This window comes from Ziziphus jujuba, chromosome 5 (assembly GCF_031755915.1).
Source record: "Ziziphus jujuba cultivar Dongzao chromosome 5, ASM3175591v1".
NCBI lineage: Eukaryota > Viridiplantae > Streptophyta > Magnoliopsida > Rosales > Rhamnaceae > Ziziphus > Ziziphus jujuba.
The window spans coordinates 8,111,440-8,131,078 of NC_083383.1; the positions used below are offsets into that span (position 1 = coordinate 8,111,440).

General features: G+C 35.8%; 4 protein-coding genes across 7 annotated transcripts; 3 read left to right on the forward strand and 1 right to left on the reverse strand.

The window, feature by feature from the left end:
* Positions 1-613: 613 nt before the first annotated feature.
* On the forward strand, positions 614-2,033 carry LOC107420197 (elongation of fatty acids protein 3-like). The gene has a single exon (XM_016029096.4). It carries the CDS (start codon positions 909-911, stop codon positions 1,848-1,850), a length of 942 nt encoding a protein of 313 aa, XP_015884582.3. The 5' UTR covers positions 614-908; the 3' UTR covers positions 1,851-2,033.
* Positions 2,034-4,253: 2,220 nt separating this feature from the next.
* LOC107420236 (probable 1-acyl-sn-glycerol-3-phosphate acyltransferase 4) lies at positions 4,254-7,060 on the forward strand. Of its 4 annotated transcripts, none has more exons than XM_048475062.2 (5): positions 4,270-4,578; positions 5,072-5,215; positions 5,467-5,718; positions 6,067-6,197; positions 6,554-7,060. In XM_048475062.2, exons 3-5 carry the CDS (start codon positions 5,483-5,485, stop codon positions 7,000-7,002), a joined length of 816 nt encoding a protein of 271 aa, XP_048331019.2. In that variant the 5' UTR covers positions 4,270-4,578; positions 5,072-5,215; positions 5,467-5,482; the 3' UTR covers positions 7,003-7,060. The 4 variants fall into 4 exon arrangements, with proteins under 4 accessions (XP_060672945.1, XP_048331019.2, XP_048331020.2 ...); XM_048475063.2 differs by having other exon boundaries at positions 5,072-5,121; XM_060816962.1 differs by having other exon boundaries at positions 4,254-4,578; positions 5,072-5,685.
* A 2,230-nt stretch (positions 7,061-9,290) lies between these two features.
* On the forward strand, positions 9,291-10,668 carry LOC107420266 (pathogenesis-related thaumatin-like protein 3.5). The gene is made up of 2 exons (XM_016029176.4): positions 9,291-9,694; positions 9,828-10,668. Exons 1-2 carry the CDS (start codon positions 9,643-9,645, stop codon positions 10,520-10,522), a joined length of 747 nt encoding a protein of 248 aa, XP_015884662.3. The 5' UTR covers positions 9,291-9,642; the 3' UTR covers positions 10,523-10,668.
* Positions 10,669-11,905: 1,237 nt separating this feature from the next.
* On the reverse strand, positions 11,906-19,287 carry LOC107420265 (uncharacterized). The gene is made up of 17 exons (XM_048475581.2): positions 18,732-19,287; positions 17,524-17,880; positions 17,269-17,409; positions 16,877-17,009; positions 16,674-16,787; positions 16,506-16,579; positions 16,356-16,430; positions 15,729-15,821; positions 15,560-15,620; positions 15,018-15,350; positions 14,778-14,904; positions 14,587-14,686; positions 14,318-14,387; positions 14,085-14,237; positions 13,874-13,969; positions 12,863-13,182; positions 11,906-12,448 (listed from the first exon to the last, which is right to left on the reverse strand). The coding sequence occupies exons 1-17, from the start codon at positions 18,810-18,812 to the stop codon at positions 12,185-12,187; spliced, it is 2,592 nt and encodes an 863-aa protein (XP_048331538.2). The 5' UTR covers positions 18,813-19,287; the 3' UTR covers positions 11,906-12,184.
* Between the last annotated feature and the right edge of the window lie 352 nt (positions 19,288-19,639).

A 19,639-nucleotide genomic window follows, 5' to 3' on the forward strand; every position in this document is an offset into this window, starting at 1 on the left:
TTTTTTTTTTTTTTTGGGGGATAATATGCGTTTCCCTACTTATTAGTTTCCAAAATTCGATATTAAAATATATAAAAGAATAGACGAAGCCTTTTTTTTATTTTTATTATCATTATTTTAGTGACAAAGCTAGACTAATATCTTTTCTTCTTTTCTCTTTCTAAGATAATTCTAGAATTGTATTATCTATCACAACTTGTGATTATTCGACTCAAGGATGATGACGGCAACATACCGTGCTAGTTGTTATGTTTATACATCACAACTTGTGTTTCTAATTGTTTTTCTGATATCTTATGCATAAAAATCTTATTTTTCTTCTTTTTGTTTGACCGATCATAAATATGTAGAAACCTGAAGATCACAAAAAGTTTAATCTTTCTAACGCAGTCGATTATCGACGTGGGACACCTTTTACCAATTTGAATTCACGTTATCTTATTGACATTTCGAGCTCTATTTTTAGCCAAAAAAATAAAGATGCAAAAAGTTAAATAATGATCTACATCTTTCTAGGGAAAAAAAAACCTGTTAAAAAGAGACGTAAATTAAGTTGTTTTGTTTAAAAGTATTTGCAAGAGAAAATTCAAAAATAAAAAATTCTTTCATAGAAAAGTATTAAGACAATGAAAACGATAAGAACTAATTTTAAAGCCGCTGACCATCAACGGTTGAGCATTATCGTTCTCAGAATGTTAGTTTTCTTATTCCGACTAGAATCCTCGTTGTTGACCTTATGTACCTTTCTGTTCCCAGAACAAAGGAAAATCCCATTGCTCTGCCCCAAGCTGAAAACCGCCTGAATCATCTAAACGTCGTATTCACTCATTTTGTGTTTATTGATTGTAGAAGAACTAGAATCCCCTATTTGCGAAATTTAACAAACACATACACATGGTAGCCGACCCATGATGATGATGATGCAGAAAATCAACTACTGGTTATCCGAGCATCCCAAAATATTAAAATTCAGGTGGAGCCAAACCCAATCATGGGGCTCCACCTGGTCCTTCCTCATATGTGCAATCGTCATCTACATAGTCGCCGCCACAACCATCCACCTCCTCCTCCTCCTCCTCATTGGCCGCCGGAACCGCCGACCCATCCCGCTCGGTCCAATCCCAGCCATTCACAGCCTCGCCATGACTTTAATCTCCACCGTCATTTTCCTCGGAATGCTCCTCTCCGCCGCCGCGGAGATCCAAGACACACGGTGGTTCTTGCGCCGCACCAACACAACCCCTTTCCAATGGCTTCTATGTTTCCCTCGCGGGATTCGACCTTCGGGACGCGTATTCTTCTGGTCATACGTCTTCTACCTCTCTCGCTTACTCCACCTGTTCCGTACATTCTTCACGATTTTCCAGCGTCGAAGGCTGTGTTTTATCCATCTATTCAACCAGTCAATCATGATCTTGGAGTCGTTTCTATGGCTTGAATTTTCGCAATCGTTCCAGGTCTTGGCAATATTAATCACGACCCCGCTTTACTCCGTAATCTACGGGTACCAGTTCTGGACGGCGATCGGTTTGCCAGAAGCGGGTTTCCCATTGGTGGTGTATTGCGAGGTTTTGATGCTGGTTTTGAATTTGGTTTCGCACGTGGGTGTTCTTCTTCTGCATTTTCTCAAAGGCGGTGGCTGCAATGGTTTTGGAGCCTGGACGTGTAACGCGGTGTTGAATGGGATTGTTCTTTTGCTTTTCTTGAAATTCTACATCAAAGTGCATTTGAGAAAAAATAGGGTCGTTTGGGGTGCTGTGGTTGGGAGCTCTGATTCGTCCCAACGTAAAACCCCAGCTTCTGATACGCAAGTCGATGAGGTCCCAGCCCTTAAAGAAAAACTTAGTTGATCGTGGCTTCAACAATTAATCAATCCTTCCTTCCTTGTACATAGTTGTTATTTATTTTTCATTTTTCATTTTTTATTTGGTTAAATATGTATAGCTGACAATTTTTTATTGGCTAAACTAGATATAGTTCACGTTTGGTTAATATAAATCTTCCTTTTTTTGTTATTATTACTTTTATGGTTATTCTTTGTCTTTTCATCCATTTCTGTGCCTTTTCTCTTTCTTGTACATATTTCAATACCCGTACGGATTGATTGATGAATTATTAGATAGTAAATTTTCATGAATTTTAGTCCTTGATTATGAAGGCAGATAATGAAACTGAATTTGGTAAATGAGATTGAAATTGTTTGAAATTGATAGGCACGAAGTACGAATCCGCCATAAAAAGTAACACCTGAAATTGTCTTGTACTGGGAACGGGCTGTACTTTCAGGAAGCTTTAACTTTGTGGATTTGACCATTTTTACAAATACTTTTGGTTTTAATATTGTGATTTTTTTTAATTGCCAATTAGAATATTAAGATGTTTGGACTTTTCAATTACAACATGAATTATTAAAACTAAAGCTATCATTATACCATAACCTTAAAGCATAAAGCATAGTAATTTTGTTTTTTATTGAATAATCTTAATTATAATTTGACCACTTGTAAATTGATTTTATATATAGTTCATCAGCCTTTATGTATCACATTATCGTTTCTAATATTAGATAGTTTAGATGACAAAGTTATTATCGAGAAGTATTATAACTTGTAGCAGTTATTGTCAATCTTCAATTTTCTATAGTTAGTTTGGGTCAAGTCCCTTGACTTTTTTTCAAAGGAGATTTGGACTATGTTGGTCAACAAACGACTCATGCACCTATGTTTGGGCCGACAAGTCTAACAAAACATTTTAACTTCCATCCGAAAATAAAATAAAAGTTTAATTGTTTATTTTTTAATTTTGAAATGTTTAAGTTTAGATCATCAGTTTTGAAATCCACAATACTGAATTTTTTATTTTTTAATTGATGTCTATAAATCTAATTATCATAAAATTCTTCCATAAATAATTTTTACAAATTAGAGAGGAAATTCATTATCAACTTAATCAAATTGAAAACTTAAAAATTATTGCAAGTGAACATTATCAGCTATTCTTTAATATCAAACAACAAAAGATTAACGGGTGTATTCAATTTAGAGTTTGATGGATTTAAAATGAATTATAGATTTTAAAAGATTTAATGGATTATTATGAAATTTCATCGACTTTATAAAAAATTTATAAGAATCCAACAAAATTTTTGAAGTAAATGTTGGATTTTATATTAACAGTTTTTTTCACAATTTTACTTTTAAAATCTTTTCGAATCCATTAAAATCCATCATTTTTTTTAAATCTTTTAAAATCAATTATTTTTTACATACCTATGAATTTTAAAAGAATTTTACAAAGTTTTAATTAAGTATCATTAGACTTATCTAAATTTTTTTAAAATCTAAATCGAATACTTTTAAACTTTTAAAGATTTAAAATTCTTAAAATTTTAAATTGAATACACCCCCTAACAATTAAAATTGGCTTAGTGATATATGTCCTTCACACTTACATGTTTGATGTTGGTGGATTTTGAGTAATCTCTCCCTCCCATTTAAAATATAAGTTATTGTAATTCAACCAAATTAAATATAGAGAAATGTGGTGTTTTAAAACCAAATGCCTAAATTACAACATTCAGAAAATTAAAATCTATCAAAGTGCTATTAAACCTAAAACAAAATAAACAGTTGACTAATCATGGGTTGCATGGTAATTGAATTATACCCAGTACAAAATATATTTGGAGCTTTGTTTAAAATATAATGACATCGGTTTGATTATTTGTTAATAAATTAATTAAACTATATTAATTTTGTTACTAATAAAATCTTTACAATGTATTAAAAGTTTATATTTGTTAAATTAATTGTCATTCGAAATATGCGAAACTGAAAAGCATGCAACATTAAAAAAAAAAAAAAATCAATTGAATGGCTAATCTATTTTCATTTAGATTTTGAAAGGAAAAAAACCAATCCAACAGAAATTAATAATAACAGTCATTCTAATAGAAACCGATTTTATTGGATTAAACTTTCAATTAAGATTGACATCAAAATAAGAGGGGGGGGGGGGGGGGGGGGGGAAGGGAAGTTACAAAACAATATTTATTTGATTAATAATGTGAAATTAACAAAAAGAAAAAAGAGAATCCTTTTTATCTCGTGCATTAGCTGTACAATTAATCAATTAATTGAAATACTAATTATTGAAGAGGTGGTGATTAATGGGATTAGAAAAAGAATTTGAAAAGGAAAGGAGAGGAGGGCAGGCAGGACGAAGAGGATGTGGGTGTGTGTTGAAGTAGGAGCGGTAGTTCGTTGGCATTGATGGTTGGAGTTACGTCATCTCAGCTGCCCTAAATACGAAAGGGATGGAATGATAAATACGTCCAAACAAGAGCCATTTTCTTTGACTTTTTTATTTTTTTTTTCTCTCTCTCATTTTCGCCAATCAAATCACATTGATTATCTCGCACTCTCTCATTCCCTCTGTGATACCCGCCCTCTCTCCAGAATCCAGATTTCATATACTCTCTCAGATTCGCATTTCCCCTGTTGCATTGCCAATTCAATACCACCGCCATGAACGACGACCTTTTTCTCTCCTCCATGAACGCTCTCCCTCCGACACAAGGTTATCACTCTTTTCTTCTTCTTATGCTTTTCAACTCTATTATTTATCGGATTGGAAGGTTCTTCTATGCGGATTCGTTCGTGGGTGGTTTTTGTTTTCTGGTTCTCAATATTATCTGTATGGGAGTTGGGATCCATTTACATGGAGTTCGATTGTGTTGTTTTAGAATGATTTTAGAGTTGGATATTCTCATATTAGGCTCAACATTGAGATACAATTTGCTGGCTAAACACGAACTTCTTATGTGGATGATTCCTTAATTATCACCCACGTAATCCTTTATTAAACTGCTTAAGTTTCAATGTGCTTAATTCTTATCGTTTCTTTGAATTAATTTACAAATTCTGCTCTGTTGTATGATAACTTGTGGTATGATTTGCTTTTGGTGTTTCCTTCCTTTCTAAGACCCACCCAGATCTGCAATTTCCCTTTGTTTATGTGGATTTGCAATTTGCTCATAAAATTTTTTATTTCTCTTGTATAAAACTCTCAGGGACATCTGGGTGGTTTTGAGGCACATAATTGAAGCAGTCTTAACAATAGGTATTTGACCACTTCCTAGACGGAGATGGACGTTTGCAGGCCCCTCAAATGTGATAGAAATTTAAAGCATCGGCCTTTGACTCCTTTTAGAGTTGTAAGGGGTGTGATATGCTTAGTGGTATTTCTTTCCACAGCATTCATGTTTTTAGTGTATTTTGGACCTCCAGCTGCTGTGATGTTGCGGTTTTTAAGTATACATTTTAGCAGAAAAGCAACATCCTTTCTTTTTGCTCTTTGGCTTGGTCTGTGGCCTTTTCTGTTTGAAAAGATAAATGGCACTAAAGTAGTTTTTTATGGAGATTCCCTTCCGGTACGGGAACGTGCTCTGATTCTTGCCAATCACAGTACTGAAGTCGATTGGATGTATTTATGGGATCTAGCATTGCGGAAAGGCTGCCTTGGCCACATCAAATACATTCTTAAAAGCAGCTTGATGAAACTACCAGTCCTTGGTTGGGGATTTCATATTTTGGAGTTTGTCCCTTTGGAGAGAAAGTGGGAAGTTGATGAACCAGTTTTACGTCGTTCACTTTCAAAGTTTACAGATCCTCAAGATCCCTTATGGTTAGCTCTTTTTCCAGAAGGAACAGATTTTAGGTATTACCCTGTGAATAAAATTATTATTTCCTTTTGTCTTCCTTAATATTACCATATGGCATGCGTTTTCTATTCTATAATGAATGATATATTAATTAATATGTTGAGATGATTTGTTTGACCCCGTGTATCTAAAATTTCAATGTTTTTTTCAAGCAATAACGTGTCTTTAGCATTTATGAGTTAATCGTGAGGTTCCATTTTGTATTTTAAGTATATTGATTATAATGTTGGTTGCATCTTACATTACGAGCCATAAGTTCTGACTTGCAATTCTCTAATATAGATAAAAAACTGTCTTTACTTGATTGTAACAAAAAATAACTATTGCTTTGCATTTTACTACAGTGAAGAAAAAAGCAAAAGTAGTCAGAAATTTGCAGCTGAAGTTGGACTTCCTGTATTGACGAATGTGCTACTTCCAAAAACAAGAGGATTCTGTGCGTGCTTGGAAGCTCTAAGGGATTCGTTGGATGCAGGTTGTTTATAAGAAACTTCACTCCTGATAATTTTTTAAGAGAGCACCTGCTGAACTATTTTCTGCCAGCGTTAAAATTGGTTAAACCAAATAATAATGGCTTAGGATTTGATGCATGACTTGTGGGGGATCCAATGGAATTGCTTGGTTACTGGGTAATTTCATATTGGACATTCATGGCTTCTGGTTTAGAACTATCTTTCTGATCATATTTACATCTTTCTGCCTAAATTTATGGTCTATTATTTCATTCAAACAAGGATTGTCTTTTTGGTTTTGTTTTAATATTTTCTTGCATATTGTTACCAAATAGGACCTTTATTTGCATTTTAAATGGAGATTCTCAATTGACTGCAGTTTACGATGTGAGTATTGCATACAAGAATTGCTGCCCTTCTTTTTTGGACAATGCGTTTGGAGTGGATCCTTCAGAAGTTCACATTCATGTTAGGCGTATCCAGATAAGAAATATCCCAACTTCTGATAGTGATGCTGCTGCTTGGTTAATTGATACATTCCAGTTAAAGGACCAGTTGCTCTCGAATTTCAAAGCTCAAGGCCATTTCCCTAATCAAATAGCAGAAGAAGAACTTTCCTTTGAAAAGTGCTTATTAAACTTTATGTTGGTAATTTCTTTGACCGCCATATTTTTTTATCTTACCTTCTTTTCATCTTTCTATTTTAAAATATACGCTGGTTTAGCATGTATATATCTTGCTTCAGCTACTCATCTGAAATTTCAACCAATGCCAGTTCTTGGCTTTGTTAGAACATTGTTATCTTTTCAGAAACCTATAAGGGAATAAAATTCTAAATAATTAAAAAAAAAAAAAAAGAAAAAGAAAAAACAAATTACAAATTTTACTGCTGTGGAAATTTTACTGCAACAAAGAATTTCTCCGGTGCTCTGGACTTTTTGCACCATAAAGCTTTACCTTCAATAACACCATTATTTGGTCTGAAAATGCTTTACTACTTCCAAAAGTGCTACCAAAATAGAGTGCTGGAATGGAGCAAGGGGACTTATCTGGGAACCACGGTCCCGACATTAAGGTTTTCGGGTTTCCTACCTTTTCCGATGGAAACTTTCAGGTCATAATAAGCAGGAAAATCAAATGGTTTCAATTTTTAAGAAGGATTGAAGTTCTGTGAACAGAAGTTATAGCAATTGAAGAATCACTTCAGTTGGATTATTACCTGCTCGTTTCGTATTCATTGGTACCATTCATTCATTTCCGTCTAATTACTTGCTACATTTGATCTCTTCCAAGTTTTGTCAATGTTAAGTTTGGGTTAGAAAGTATTACCAAATATAATTTAATGATAAAAGCAGGTGTGAGGTCATAAGCTTGTGATATTGCATAAACAGAGCCGTTCGTTTCATTTGAAGAAAGCAAATGCTGTTGTTTTTGTTCACAATTACTAGTTATCGAACATCAGTTAATTTGGTAGAATTTTCCATTGAACCATGAATGTGTTGTCGGCTATCTTTGTGTGCGGTAGGTTTTTTTGCCGCTGACTTTAAGGTGAATGTTGGAGGTGTTAGCTAAGAATGCTACCAGAGGATGATAATGACAGAACATGTGTCCACTTTTTGATCTCATCAAACTAATCCCGTTTTGTTATACAATAAAAACTGAATCTTTAGCCGTGTGGTGATAAGACTACAAAGTTACGTTTGTTAAAAAACTGTAGCAGATTAATAATAAAACTTGAAATTGCAGTATGAATCCCTCAATAGGACCTTAAAATATCACAATCTTTTGGTGATAGGTCATTCTCATATATTTCGGGAGATAAACAAATAAAAAGAAGAAGAGACGAAAAAAACGCGTTTTGATGGCATTGCCTAATAAGTGGACGCGGCTGTTATGCCCTGTCTCTGGTTGTGAAAATGAAGAGAAGCCTTTGTACGATGTTGTTTTGCCGGGTTGGTTGAACTAAGCCACACTTTCCATATCGTAACTGACAAAGTCTCTGCATCTTCTTCCAACCAACGTATATAGACTTTGTAATGGCTACGCTTTGGAAAATGTTATGATTATTATTTTTTTTTGGTTTACCAAATATGTTCTTCTCGCAGATTGCTTGCTGCCAAAACTAACTACTTTTGTTATTAACATTTCAACGACCAAAGGAAAATAAACAATATTAAATTATATATAATAATGGTTCAGAAGCTATTTTTGTTAAATACTTTTACCAAGTATCTTAGTGTATTAAACTGGTTATAAGCTTATATAGTATTTCGTGTTTGACTTATTGTAATTGAACCAAATCATGTAAACAGTTCTGATTTAGACAAAACAGAAGCTTAAAGCAAAAAATAGATAACCCACTTCCTAAACAAAACAACATTGAAATTCCAAATTTTTGGTTAATTTCGAGAAAAATATTAAATACAATTTTTGTTATATCTAAATACAGCAAATCAATAATTATTGACAAACTTAAAAAATAGTTAAAGTTTTAAATCTTGTAAAATTGGTATATAAACTAGCATTAGGTACGCCCGGCCGGTGGGCACAAACATAGAGATAAGCGGGAAGGGGAAAAGAGTGAAAGGAAGACGTGGAGCACGTGCGTGTCAACTGCCCAAGGACGTCGTGTGAGAGAGAAAGAGAGAGGTGGTGATGATGTTTGCCACGTGGGGGTTGTTTTGACGACAGGCTTCACAACTAGATGACTTTTCCTGTGACATGTTTTTAGGCAGCACTCTCCTCTCATGTGCCCTCCCAATATTTTTGCTTTTTGCTTTTTTTTTTTTTTTAAGAAAAGAAATAAGAATTTTAATCAATTTATTCATATTTTCAATCTCTTCTGTTTTCTAAATTTGCCTTGAACAAAAGAAAAACAATTAAATACTGTCCAATGAAACAAATGCTAAATTCACATCACATATATCTTTAATTTTTTTGCTCCCACACTTTTTCCAAAGATTTTCAAGCAAAAGGGTCTCTCCATTTTCCACAAATTCCATTTTACATCATAAAATATTTATAAACATTATTTATTCTTACCACCACCAACCACTATAAATGTGTGATGCAGCCTGTCAAATATATGAAGTGCTAAAAAATTCGGGATCGAACGCAGAGCACTTACACTGCATGAACACAAAAACCATTTACATACCGTTGTGGTCAAGACACATTAACCATGCGTCAGATTTCTATTGGTTGTCTCCGAAAGACATTTGTGATGGCTCCCACAAGGAATACGTACACCCGCACAAAAGCCCTCCACAAATTTTAACTGGTCACGGAAAGATGGGGAAAAAAAAGTTGCAACCCTTTTTGAAAATATAAATAAATAAGTTTGGCGTCCCATGGTATAAATACAGGCACTTACCCTATCAACTTCCACGACCCCGAACTTCATTCCTATGAACCACCACCTTAATCTACCCTTTTAATACTTAGGATCTTCCTCTTCATCTCCCTCTAATGGCAGCGTTCAAACCCAAGCTCTGTCTTCTTATATCTCTCTTCTGTCTGGGTAAAAAAATAATAATAATAATAAAAAAAAAACCCACATTACTGCAACTTTATTCGTTTTCTTAAATGCTTTAACGTACTGATTATAATTCGAAAACGTTTTTTTTTTTTTTTTTTTTCTTTTGTGTGCACAGGGGATGTAGCTTATTCAACTCTATTCACGCTCCAAAACCATTGCAGCCATACCGTTTGGCCCGGAACTTTATCAGGAAGCGGCTCTCCGTCTCTCGGTGACGGTGGTTTTATGTTGGCCCCCGGCTCTTCGGTTCAGCTCACGGCTCAACCGGGTTGGTCTGGCAGGTTTTGGGCCCGAACCGGATGCAACTTTGACGCCTCGGGAAATGGTAAGTGCCTGACGGGCGATTGCGGCTCACTAAAATGCGCGGGTGGTGGTGCGCCACCCGTCAGCCTGGCGGAATTTACCATTGGGTCCGGCGTCAGTGACAAGGATTTCTACGACGTTAGTCTAGTCGACGGTTACAATGTGGGCATGGGGGTCAAGGCCACCGGTGGGACAGGTGACTGTCAGTACGCCGGGTGCGTCACGGACTTGAACCGCAACTGCCCGGACGAGTTGCGGGTTGCGGATTCGAGCTCGGGTTCGGTTGTGGCTTGTAAGAGCGCGTGCGCGGCTTTCAATGCGCCGGAGTTTTGTTGCACTGGGGACCACGCGACTCCGCAGACATGCTCGCCGACTCAGTACTCGGAGATTTTCAAGAATGCGTGTCCGACGGCGTATAGTTATGCTTACGACGACGCGACGAGCACTTGCACATGCTCCGGGTCGGATTACTTGATAACCTTTTGTCCACCCGGGTCATCTTCCTGATTGATCTTATTACGTCATCATTCTATTCTTTTTTTCTTTTTCTTTTTTTCATTTAAAGAAAATAAATAAGCGGGTAGGTTTGATAATTGATACGTGGAACAAACGGTTATTTATATATTAAATAGAAATTCGGTTACTTCATGATATTGTTAATATTCATTCGATGATGTGTTTTATTTTTATTTTTTTTTCTTGATATTACTAATTTGGTCCGATTGATGAAAGATGTTTATTTATTGAATTTCATTTTCAATGTGGTTGAGAGTTAATTTATTAGTTGGTGTGGGAGATTGAGAAATGGTTTAATTTCAGACAAAAGAAAAGGAAGTGGGTGAAAGATTGGGCTTCTTGCGTGAAGCATAACGTAAAGAGGGGTGGTTGGGTTGAAGAATTAGAAGAAGACAGAGATAATATAAGTTTCTTAGTTTAGAATTTAGAAATTTAGAATAGAGGAGGGTAAAATTCAACTTGCTTATTAATTAATTGAGAAGAATCTGGGGAAGCTCCAGCATGTAAACTAAAGAAAAGCATTGATAATAAATCAGACAAAAGACAAAGACTTGTACCCATCTTACTGCTATTTTTGTTAGGAAAGTCAAAGAGTTCGCCTACCTTAGTTGCTAAGGGTTTTTATTTTATTTGGATGGATCAGGAATCCGTACGAAAAACCGAAGCTTCAATGTTTTGTTATTTTTCTTTCATTTAAAGAATAATATTGTCCCCATCCTCGTATATATGTTAAAGCCACCACGTACGAAAACATTGAAAACATATTAAACAGAGGATTAAAGATCGAGGCGTACAAAACCACGGGACATATATGCACGCATTTTCTTATTAATTGTATTTATAATTGCCTTCTCTCCTCTTTTCAGAGAAAAAAAAAAAAAAAAATTCCCTGGGGCGAACTCAAATGGCCACCTTACTAACGACTTCAAAATACTTTTACGCCACATGAAATAACCCACAAAATGAGAGATTTTGTACAATAGTAAAGGCGATTAATTAAATTTCATTTAGATCTTTTTTTTTTTTTAAATTTTTCAAATCTAAAACTCTTATGTAGAAAAATAACCTTACTATTAGCCAATCATATAGAAAAATCGCCACATAGAATCTAAATGTATCACCAACATAGACGAATAGCATTTTTCCTTGTAAAATTTTTAGAAAACAAACCTGATTTTTTATTACCCATATATATATATATATATATATATTAATTATTATTATATGACCATAAACATAATTTGAGTACCACTTCATGGAAAAGCTACAAAAATCTGAGACAGCATAGATAGAAAATCATGAAAACACAAGGCTTCTTCACCATTTCCTTTAAAGGCCTTCGGCCAAATCTCTGTTCGCACATCTGCAGAAAGCTTTTTATCTTTCTTTTTTTTTTTTTTTTCTCTCTTTTTTTTTTTTTTTTTTTTTTTTTTTTTCTTTGCATACAATTCCAATTTTCTCTACAAGCGGCTTCCATCTTTGAAAGCCAAACCCAGTAACCCTCAAACCCAACTTTTTGCTAATCATCATTGGGCCATGCACAAGGGGACCTACATCTACGGCACATCCACTAAGTGCCACCTTTGCCTACTATAACAGCCTAGAAAAATTACAAGCCAAAAAATTAGGGGGCAAAAAAAAAAAAATGATACACTAGACCTGACTATATTTTACAGATGTTCTTTTGAATAAACTAACAGGGAACGGGAAACTACTTATCAACCGTTTCCACACTGGTACTACTAATTTTGTCACACTGGAGCCTGTGCACTGAGCCTCACCTTCCTCTTCGCTGCTGAAGAGGGTTTGATCCGAACAGTCAAGTGATGCTCCACACGCTCTATTATATGACTGGCAAGCTGAATGACATACTCGAAGCCGGTTGTCCCCATCCTTGTCACATGTTTGGATTGAGATCTGTGATTGAATTTGTAAATCAACCAACCAAACCATGATATTTACTAATTAGTATAGCCAGAAATCATTCGTTTGCATTGCAAGATCATTAGTAGTAAAAATGCATATGACCGCTCAAAACCCACGAAAACAGAACTATATCTTCTTTAAGTAAAAATAGACACCCTTAACCCTACCACAACTATAATCGGTCAAAATCATATCAACAATTTAGTAATTAGGGGTAGGCAGATGCAAAGGGTGGATGGGTGTGCATAGCGTGGGCAGGCTGGTGTGGAGAAAGATAAAAGAGGAAAAAAGAAGATGAAAATGAAGCTTGAAGGAAGAGATACAATTGAGGTTCTTCTAGATGAAAATTAAAAATGCAAACTATAAAGCATAAACAGTTGCTATGTTCAGAGAAAGGCCACTTACCCAGCATGCTAGCTGCTTTGCAGCAGCATCACAATGGCTGTTGCCAAAAATACTAAATAGCTTCCTAGCACCACCTGGGAACAAACGGTGGTAGTTTGGCATGACAACTACTTCTTCTAGCTGCTGCAGTATACTTGGTTCACTGGGTGCGCAGTGCTGACCAGACAATTCTCTCTCCAAGACATTTTTACAAACTGAAAGACTAGAGAGGAGCATGGAACTGTTCTGGCATGAGTAACCTGCATAGTCAGAACAACGGAATTCACAGACTCCATTATCACAAACCCCTCCATGAAGGCTGCATTGTTCATCACAAACAGCTGCATAAAATGCCAAACCACAATGTCAATAGTGTAAAGTAACTCCAAAAACATATGTAATAACATATCTCATATATATATATATATATATATATGCAAGAATGACAAACTCAACAACAATGAAATATTTTCAAAGGCAAGTCCATATCCCTTCACTTGACATGATTTGACCATGCCTATTAACAATTTAAACCACCACGCTTAATTTTTATAACATGCGAAAATATAAATTGAAAACAAGAGCTTAACCAAATATCCCGAGCTTAGTTTCCTATAGTAAGTCTGAGTCCTTAAGACAGGACTCATCATTGAGGTGACTTAACAGTTAACTGAAACTTGGTTGAAAAAAGATGCAATGAATTTATCCCATTGAAGAGAAACTACTCCACAAAAACCTGTCCATGGTTAAAGATGCAGCAGAAGCACCTCAAAAGAAAATCAAGTGGATTTTCTTTGTTGATATTCTTGTTAAATATGAAAGCCACAATATTAACCATGGAATTCCATTGCAGCAAATAAATTCCACAGTATATCACCGTAGAATCTCTTTTTTTTCATACTAGATGACTGTTCATGAAAAGTTATTTATTTACACACAACAAGCAAGAATATTGCTCGAATTTTGGGTGGGCTAACTCTTCACTAACAATAGAATTGTCAAAGAGATAGGCAAAAGAAATTGATTTATTACCGGTTGAGCAGTCAATTCCAGTGAACCCATTTTCACATTCACAAAGCCCATTCGAAAGGCAATTTCCATGTCCACTACAACGACTAGGACAAGAACCTGCAAAAAAGATCAACACAAAAACATTGCTGAATAAATGCTAGCTCAGGCTTACAGAACTCCGCATATAATGTTTTCTGACCCATCTGACCAAAGTGGACAGGAAAATACTCACGTTTACTACAGTAAGAACCGTGAAACCCAAGAAAACAGTTGCACTTTCCATCGATGCAGTCTCCATTGAAATTACATGAATTGGGACATTTTCCGGACACAGGATGTATGCCTGTGCCACAGAGTTCGTGATATGCAGGGCAAATCAAATCACCTACAAAATAATTTAATTTCAAATAAGGTTGAAAAGTACATTTTAACACGAACAGTCGACAGATAGAACAGTATGGTTACCATTAAATCCAGGGAACTGAATTGGTCCACCAGCTTCTGGACATACTTTCCACATGCCATCCACGGCAACCTAAAGAAATAACAATCAGTATAACACTGCATGACGATTTAGCACAAAACAGATTTAAAATCCATGCACAAGTTTGTTTAGTTAACTATTTACTCATAACTAGCACAAATAATTTTATGCTAAATCAACTAGAAATAGCTGAGATGGGTCGTCTGATCAACACGTCATGTGGAACAAACATCAAAATTCTAAAACAAACCTCTAATGTATTGTTAATGCATCTGTGCTGATAGCAACCATTTCCTTGGGTCATTGAACCACGTACAAAACCAGTACGAACTAAGGACGAGGCCATACACCTACATGTTGGAAAAGTGAATGAACATTAGCAAGCTTTTTCAAATTTTAACAAAACCCTCGTCCTTACATCAGTGCAATAGAAAATATTACCTAGAGTTACTCCCTCGCACTTCACCCAACATTCTGTCAGGTGCTCGTGCACTATTAGTGTCAGTACATGATCCATCAGAATAAGCTACAAAGTAGGTGCAGTAATCAGCCAATGATGACTGCCCACCTGAAACAAATCAATTTATTGGTCGGAAATTATAATAATATCTAAATGGATCCACAGAGCATATGTACTTCTTTAGATAAAAAAGCAGATTAGAAAAAAGCACAAGAACACACCTTTGTTAGCCTGAGGAAAGTACCGTGCCCACTGAGGGAGGTCTCCACTATAACTTACAATTGGACAGTAACCCTCAGCCTCCCTGTTATATGTGCAGCCTGACAACTGTGTTGTGTTGCAATGGTATGCCCCTTTCCAGAGATTGCAAGGAGAGGTGACAAATTCAGTTCCTTGATTGCGGCCCCAATCAAGGCGGTCTGCCATACTATAATTAGCCTGGTACCATCCACTGTCTTCTAACAAAGCCAATGTCATTTTAGAAACCACAGATCTTGTATCCACTGAACCTGTCATAATCTCATTCATCAGAAGCCTCTTTTCCCAGTGAGATCCTGCATATAAGTTAAAGTGGAATGATCATCCAAATTTTAAATGCTATAACAAATTTAGTATTTGGGGATAACCATAACATATAAATATTCAGGGAGAGGGAAAAACTTCCCATCATTGACATAACCATCAACAGAAAAATTGACTGAATTTTATCCACAGGGAGGAGGGGCACAGGAAAATAAATAAATGGATAGAACATATAGTAAACCTGATGTGCCACGTCCTCCCCCATCTTCTAGTTCTAAACCAGTGAAATTCTCAGAGAATGCCTGCCAGAAACGACTCTAAATTTGTGAATAAAACATGCATAACACAAAGAATTTTCAGAAACTGCATTCTCCATGGTAAAAACAAAAACCACGTGAATTGACAATTACCGCATAATGATATCGTGAGTGCATGACAACACGTGGAAGCACCACACGTGTCACCATACGCCCAAGTTTCTCGTCCAAGATTTGTTCTGTAACCTGAAAACAGAGATGCCAGGCTATAGTTTTATTCCCAAGTGATTACCAATAAAATTCCTAAAATCAGACAACAATAAACTAAAGAAGTTTCCACAATGGGACAGAGAAGACAAAAAGGATTATAAAAAATTAAAATACAAAGTTTATAATTCAAATGCTAAATGTTCTTTACAATTCAATTGCACTCAATTGCATCAAGTCATTTAAGCAGCTCCTAAAGCTTATATATTGGAATTTACATATTTTTAACAGAAAACCAACTTTCACTACAAGATGCAGGTAAAAAAAGATCTTCCCATGAGCACTAGACTTCCTAAAATTTGTTTGTATCATTGCAAGTAGAAAATTTTGTAAAATATGACATGACAATCGCAGCATGTCAATTAAATTTTGTACAAAATCCCAGCACAGCAGACATAACAACTAACAAGTGATAATGATACAGCAATACAATTTTAAAGTTTATATAATCAAAGACCAATGCATACAGCTCTTATATCATCGAGGAAGATCTTGCAGCAAAGTAACATTTACCTGGCTACGCCTTCTTTTCCTCTCATCCCTAAAATGGGCAAAGGCATGGGGATCAAAACCAAGAACGTGCATAACCTGGAGATCACAAAAGCTAATTAGTAAAGAAAACTTGCATTCTTCCCTATGTATTTAATACAAAAGCAACCTAACCTCATGTATAAGAGTGGCTGAAAGTAAAGTCTCTGCTTCAGCAGTCAAATGACGAGGAGCAACATTTACATGACCTGCAAACAGAAGAGGTTCTATTACCTCTAATTTCTAATGCACGCTAAATAAAATAGAACTATACAATAGAAAAAGGCTCCATAAGTAAATTACCGGCAATTGCACGGCCCCATTGATCACGTTCACATGCCACTGCCCATGCAAGCGTGTTACCAGTGGTAGGCCTTGTTGTCACCAGGAGAACCAGGTCTGCCTTAGAAACACCCTCTGGAAAAAGATAAACAGCTTGATTTTTACACCGCTGCTATGTTAAAAACGATTAAAAGCTCTAGATGCCCAATTCAATATGATGATACCTTCCACATATTCACGTGGCAGCTGTACACCTCCATCCTGACCACAAGCAGAGTATCCACTTAACCGCAGATTCCCTTTCACAGGTTCAACAGCCAAGGCTCTCCTGAACCACTCTGCTGTCTGCCCAAGAGCCTGCATTAAGTGCCTGTTATTAGTATTCCTGTTTGTAGAAACTCTTTAACAATCACTAAAATGTCTATGCTCTTATATAATATGTTCTAACTTTTAACTAACATAAAGAATGCTCAGATACAGAAAAAAGATAACAGACAGAAATACGAAGCGTTAAGTACTATCCATGACCATTTATGATAACAAGACATGAAAATGAACAAGAGTACAAAACAAATCATCCAAACAAGGAGGAGGGAAGAGAGAGAGAGAATCATACCTTGCGAAGACGATGAGTTTTGTCCTCCCCAGCTACATCATCCAAAGTGCAGTTATACCAGCAGTCACCAGAAATTGGAGGATCGCCGTGAGGATTGCAAGAAGGTGATCCAGGAAGAGACGTCACTGGAGGCTCCCCAAGCTGATTAAAGGAAGAGAAAGTTGCAAAAGAAAAGGAAAGCAAACTCTACATCAGTTATATAGCTGTAAACCATGTCGATACTCAAAGCTCACTAAATCAAATGTCAAGAACTACCTTCACAGTATCGCCAATATTTCGACAATCTCTATCAAGCGAATGACCAACAGCATCATAATTTAGATATATCCTAATGGGCTGCTTAGCATCCTTCTGCTGCTCCAGTGACTCGGACATACCAAGCAATGCCCTACCTTTGCGGTGAATAGGTTTAGATATACCATATTCCTCATACACCTGTGGGGTAACGGTGTACACCTTTCGACCGGGTTGCCTTCTTTGTTCAAGTATCTGGTCATGGATGCAGGAGTGTGATACAATGTTTTCAGTTCCCTTTTCTGCGCCTTGCCATTGCACTTTGTGTTCAGGCGTTTTTGCCCTAGCAGCTTCCAACCATACCGATATCAATACTAGCTGAAGGAGAAAATTTAAAACCACAAATGTCAAAAATTTAGCACATTTGGTATATGGTTTAAAGACTGATACAATATCCAGCATACATACAACTCTAAATTTTAACGAAGATAAAAACGCAGATCTAACAATAATAAACTCAAACTAGCTGTTGCCAAATTAAAAAAAATAAAAATAAAAATAAAATAAAAAATTCATCAGAGCAAGTAAGCCTCCAAAAAAAAAAACCAAAAGAAACAGAAAAAACAATAGAAGCATGCCATTGTTGCTTGCAAGGTTGACCCAATAGTTCTCTACTTCAACATGTCTAAACTGCACTTTTGGCCAAACCCAATCCATAGATCAGCTAAAATTTTCAAAACAAAAGTGTCTTAAACCTGAAGGTAATGTTTATATGACCATCAAAATTAAATCCGCCATAAATTTGTCAGCTTTAGCACTAATTAACAGTTTCCCAAAAAAATACTTCAAAAATTTATTAAAGCAATAACAAAGAAAGGGAAAGTAAGAAACATCAAAAACGGCTCAACTGTAAGGTACTAAAACAGTAACTCTCCGAGTCAAAGCATACCCCCGCTACAAAACTCCAGGCCCTCTGTTTGGTTCCTTGAAAAGATAAGAAAAGGGATCTAATAACTGCAGAAGGCTGTAGTGTCAGTCCCAAAATCCCAAATCTTCCTTCCCTTTTCCCATAATTTCCAGCAACCAGAACAGACCCACAAAAATCTCAAAAGATAATTTGAGAAAAAGCAAACTAAAACCCTAAATCACCATTCCCAGGAGCAAAAACAAACTAACCAGAAGAAGAAGGAAAAAAAAAAAGCAGAGAGAGAACAGCCAGCGGAGCTCACCTCGAGGATAACGACAGCAAATCGACGCTTTGTACCAAATCTGAGCACGGAACATGGACTACTCCGAACCATTACCTCCATCCAATGTTGGAAAAGCTAACATGAACAGCATCGATTCCATTAAAGCGCCGGCGATTTTTCGATCGGCTTTAAAACCCAGAAAAATCGCTGGCTCGTCTGCATTATGAATTTCCCGAATATATAATTTATATATATAAGGGAAAAAAAATAATAATAATAGTGGTTTAAAAGACCCTTCGATGTTTTTCGATTCGAAATTTCGAAAGCACCAAAGAGAGAAGAGTTCAAAAGTGGGTCTTTGATTTCTCAGAAGACGAAAACGCTAGTCTGGAAGACCGATTCAACAATAAGGAGCTCTCGAAAGTTTCGTACGGTCACTTGGATAATACTAAATATTCAGAGAGCTAATTTTTTTTTTTTTTTTTTTTAAGTTGTTTCAGAAACGTGAAGAAACAGTGACAGTGAATAAGAAAAAACAAACAACAAAGAAGAAAGAAGGGAGAGGTGTGAGAGCGAGATAGAAAATCAAAGAGATTGGGTGGGGTGGGTAGCAACTATAATTTTTTTATTATAATTCCTATTTTTATTTTTATTGTATTTTCAAAAACACAACCCGCAAAAAATAAAATAAAATATATTATTTTCGTAAATAAAATATCAGGAGTCAGGACATCTATTTATTAAATGACCTCCATGTTGCTTGAAACTACGACAAGCCCATTAAAGCTTTGCCTTTGTCTTTTTTTTATTTTTATTTTTAATTTAATTTAAAATTGCCAACTCACTTTACTGTTACACCCAATCCGGAATAGATGTTTTCTAAATTTGTGAATTAAATAAAAGCATAGTTAAAGTTCTTCGCCTGTGAAGTGTTTTTTTTTTTTTTT

Coding starts and splice junctions, on each gene's coding strand:
- LOC107420197 (XM_016029096.4), top strand. CDS start 909: ATGATGATGATGATGCAGAAAATCAACTACTGGTTATCCGAGCATCCC.
- LOC107420236 (XM_016029136.4), top strand. CDS start 5,147: ATGGACGTTTGCAGGCCCCTCAAATGTGATAGAAATTTAAAGCATCGG. Junction 5,719..6,066: donor CCAGAAGGAACAGATTTTAG/GTATTACCCTGT, acceptor ATTTTACTACAG/TGAAGAAAAAAGCAAAAGTA. Junction 6,198..6,553: donor AAGGGATTCGTTGGATGCAG/GTTGTTTATAAG, acceptor AATTGACTGCAG/TTTACGATGTGAGTATTGCA.
- LOC107420266 (XM_016029176.4), top strand. CDS start 9,643: ATGGCAGCGTTCAAACCCAAGCTCTGTCTTCTTATATCTCTCTTCTGT. Junction 9,695..9,827: donor TATATCTCTCTTCTGTCTGG/GTAAAAAAATAA, acceptor TTGTGTGCACAG/GGGATGTAGCTTATTCAACT.
- LOC107420265 (XM_048475581.2), bottom strand. CDS start 18,812: ATGGAGGTAATGGTTCGGAGTAGTCCATGTTCCGTGCTCAGATTTGGT. Junction 14,687..14,777: donor GTGCGAGGGAGTAACTCTAG/GTAATATTTTCT, acceptor TCCAACATGTAG/GTGTATGGCCTCGTCCTTAG. Junction 12,449..12,862: donor CAAAGCAGCTAGCATGCTGG/GTAAGTGGCCTT, acceptor ATTCAATCACAG/ATCTCAATCCAAACATGTGA.